General features: G+C 48.2%; 1 protein-coding gene across 1 annotated transcript; it reads left to right on the top strand.

Annotated features, from left to right (window-relative positions):
* Nucleotides 1-1,108: 1,108 nt before the first annotated feature.
* On the top strand, nt 1,109-1,558 carry BJX68DRAFT_273408 (uncharacterized protein; the record flags this gene model as incomplete). Its single annotated transcript, XM_071047455.1, has 1 exon — nt 1,109-1,558. The coding sequence occupies one exon, from the start codon at nt 1,109-1,111 to the stop codon at nt 1,556-1,558; it is 450 nt and encodes a 149-aa protein (XP_070892212.1).
* Nucleotides 1,559-2,288: the final 730 nt, after the last annotated feature.

Below are 2,288 nucleotides of genomic sequence, written 5' to 3'. Positions count from 1 at the left end.
GGTACAGGGGATGCAAGGTCCCATGTCGCTTTGTAGGAATTATTCATGATCAGTGTGGGCAACCACGGGTAGAGCGAGGGTGGATAGAACAGCAGATCTCGGTATTACTCAGAAAAGTATAGTAGTCGCGCAGAGATGAGGCGAATTCCGAGTCCTGGGAACTGACTGGTTTGTTCGTGGAATGTATACGGGAAGTCAGTAGGCGATACAAGGGCCGACTTGATAGTCATTTGCCACCTCTGGGCGCGCAGAAGGAACAACCATGACGGCTTCACGGTAGCCGGGCCCCATGTGATCAGTGCTGAGCTCATGATGGTACTCACGGGATGTCAGGAAGATGTGTGATATCAGAAGACCCAATCGATGTCAAGCACTTGCGCTGAGCTAAAAAAAAAAAAAGCATCTAGACGCTATTCCAAGATAGATTGCGGATTTCATCGCCGATATTCAATTACTCCGGATTATGGAGAACACTTAAAACAAGTTGAATATTTTACCATCGATTGACTCGATAGATTATAAAGGGGAATAATGGGATTCCCCTGATTTCCTGCTGTTTCGAGTACATTACACGGCCACCGGTGAGTATCCTAGCTATGACCGGCTGTATATGTGAATTACTTAATGAAGCCAGTACGTAGGCTAAGGCTCTGGTAGCAGACATATAAGCGTTCATGACGAGTATATCTTGGCTGCAGTGCTTTCTAGGAGGCAACTGAATCCGAGATTATCGTGTGATTAGCTGGTATTAAAGGGGACATATAGAAGAAAGATCCTGAGACTGCATGGGAAGTAAAAAGGATCGAAAGAAGGGCCGGAAGACGAGACAGCTTAAAACCTCGAAAGAAAGCAATATAATATATTAGTATTGGACCCTTGCCAAATTAGGTCAGGATTGGGTGGGTTTTAGTAAGATTTTAGTGATAGTGATAACGGAGTTTACAGATGGTATACGAAACACGAGACAAAGCATAGATCTTCTCTTCTTCTCCCTCTCCCTCACCCCTCCTAGAAATACACCTCGACGAAATCACCACAGGATATTATCCATATCCCCACCAAAGAACCCATCCAGTCCGTCCCTTCCACCAACCAAACCCAACCCAAAATGCCCACTCTCCCTCCCTACACAGTATCCGAAACAATCCGCCACAACAAATCAAAATACGCCCACGCAGCCGACACAAAACAATGGGCCTTGTTCGCCTCCGTCCTGCACCCCTCGCTAACCGCCTCCCTGCACAACACTGATGGATCGACAAACAGTTTCTCGAGTCGCGAGGAATACGTCGAGTTTCTGGACAAGGCGTTTGCGGATATAGCCTCTATTCATGTTGTTGGTGCGGGGGAGTTGGAGATGCTTCATAATGAGGATAAAAATGGGGAGGATGAGGTGGCTGCTACCTGGGCCATGTCGTATCAGCTGGGGAGCGCGGAGGGTGCTAGAGGGTATACGGAGATTGGAGGTGGACATTATCATGAGGTTTGGAAGAGGCTTGATGGGCAGTGGGTTATAGCCAGCTTGAAGTTTGTCAATAGCTTTCGGAAGGTTCTTTGATGGCCCCAGGAAGGGTCTCTTGCATGATCAGGGGATTGATGGGCGTTGATGGCGGCCCCTGTCAGAGGGAGAACCAGAGGCAACAGTTTGCAAGAACTAGGTATAATTGGGAGGCATGCAATAGTTGGGATGGGCGCAGATAGGTCAAGGTGACACTCAGATACTTTTACAGAGAGCCTACGAAGCTATCAACGAAGGTTCGCCGCTGTTCATGGCTATCCCAATTTGGGGAGTGTATAATTCACCTCGCAACGAAAAGCTGCGAATATATCATAAACTTCCCCACGCCGGCGCCTCCAGATGATGATGCAGCGACGCCATTAACGTCCTTCGAAAACCCTCTATCTCTTTTGCATCAGCATTAGCGAGCGTCACCATGTCGCTATGTCAGCCGGAAACGGCTATGACCACCGGCCGAGTAGCATAGCATAGCATTTACAGGCGACGGAAAGGTCTGCCTTGCTTCATGATCTATCAACGAACTCGCGATGCCCAGTTTATTATGGTATGTTGCGCGCCAAACCAATTCGGCCAATACTCAAACTCGAAGTCCCCGACCTACCTGCAATTTATAAGACAGCTTCTATACACCGCGTACTGTTGCGATGGGGAGCGCAAAAAGCGTCACTATTCCAACCTGTCTCATGAAGCCATACCAAGCCTAGTAACATCTACCAGCAATAACGACAAGCAACATCGAATAAGGCTCTTGCCTATGCAATCCGGGCAG

The sequence above is a fragment of the Aspergillus pseudodeflectus genome (assembly GCF_044049435.1).
Source record: "Aspergillus pseudodeflectus strain CBS 756.74 chromosome Unknown BJX68scaffold_110, whole genome shotgun sequence".
Lineage (NCBI taxonomy): Eukaryota > Fungi > Ascomycota > Eurotiomycetes > Eurotiales > Aspergillaceae > Aspergillus > Aspergillus pseudodeflectus.
The sequence above is the reverse complement of the archived record's forward strand: the minus strand, read 5'-3'. Positions and strand labels throughout refer to the sequence as shown.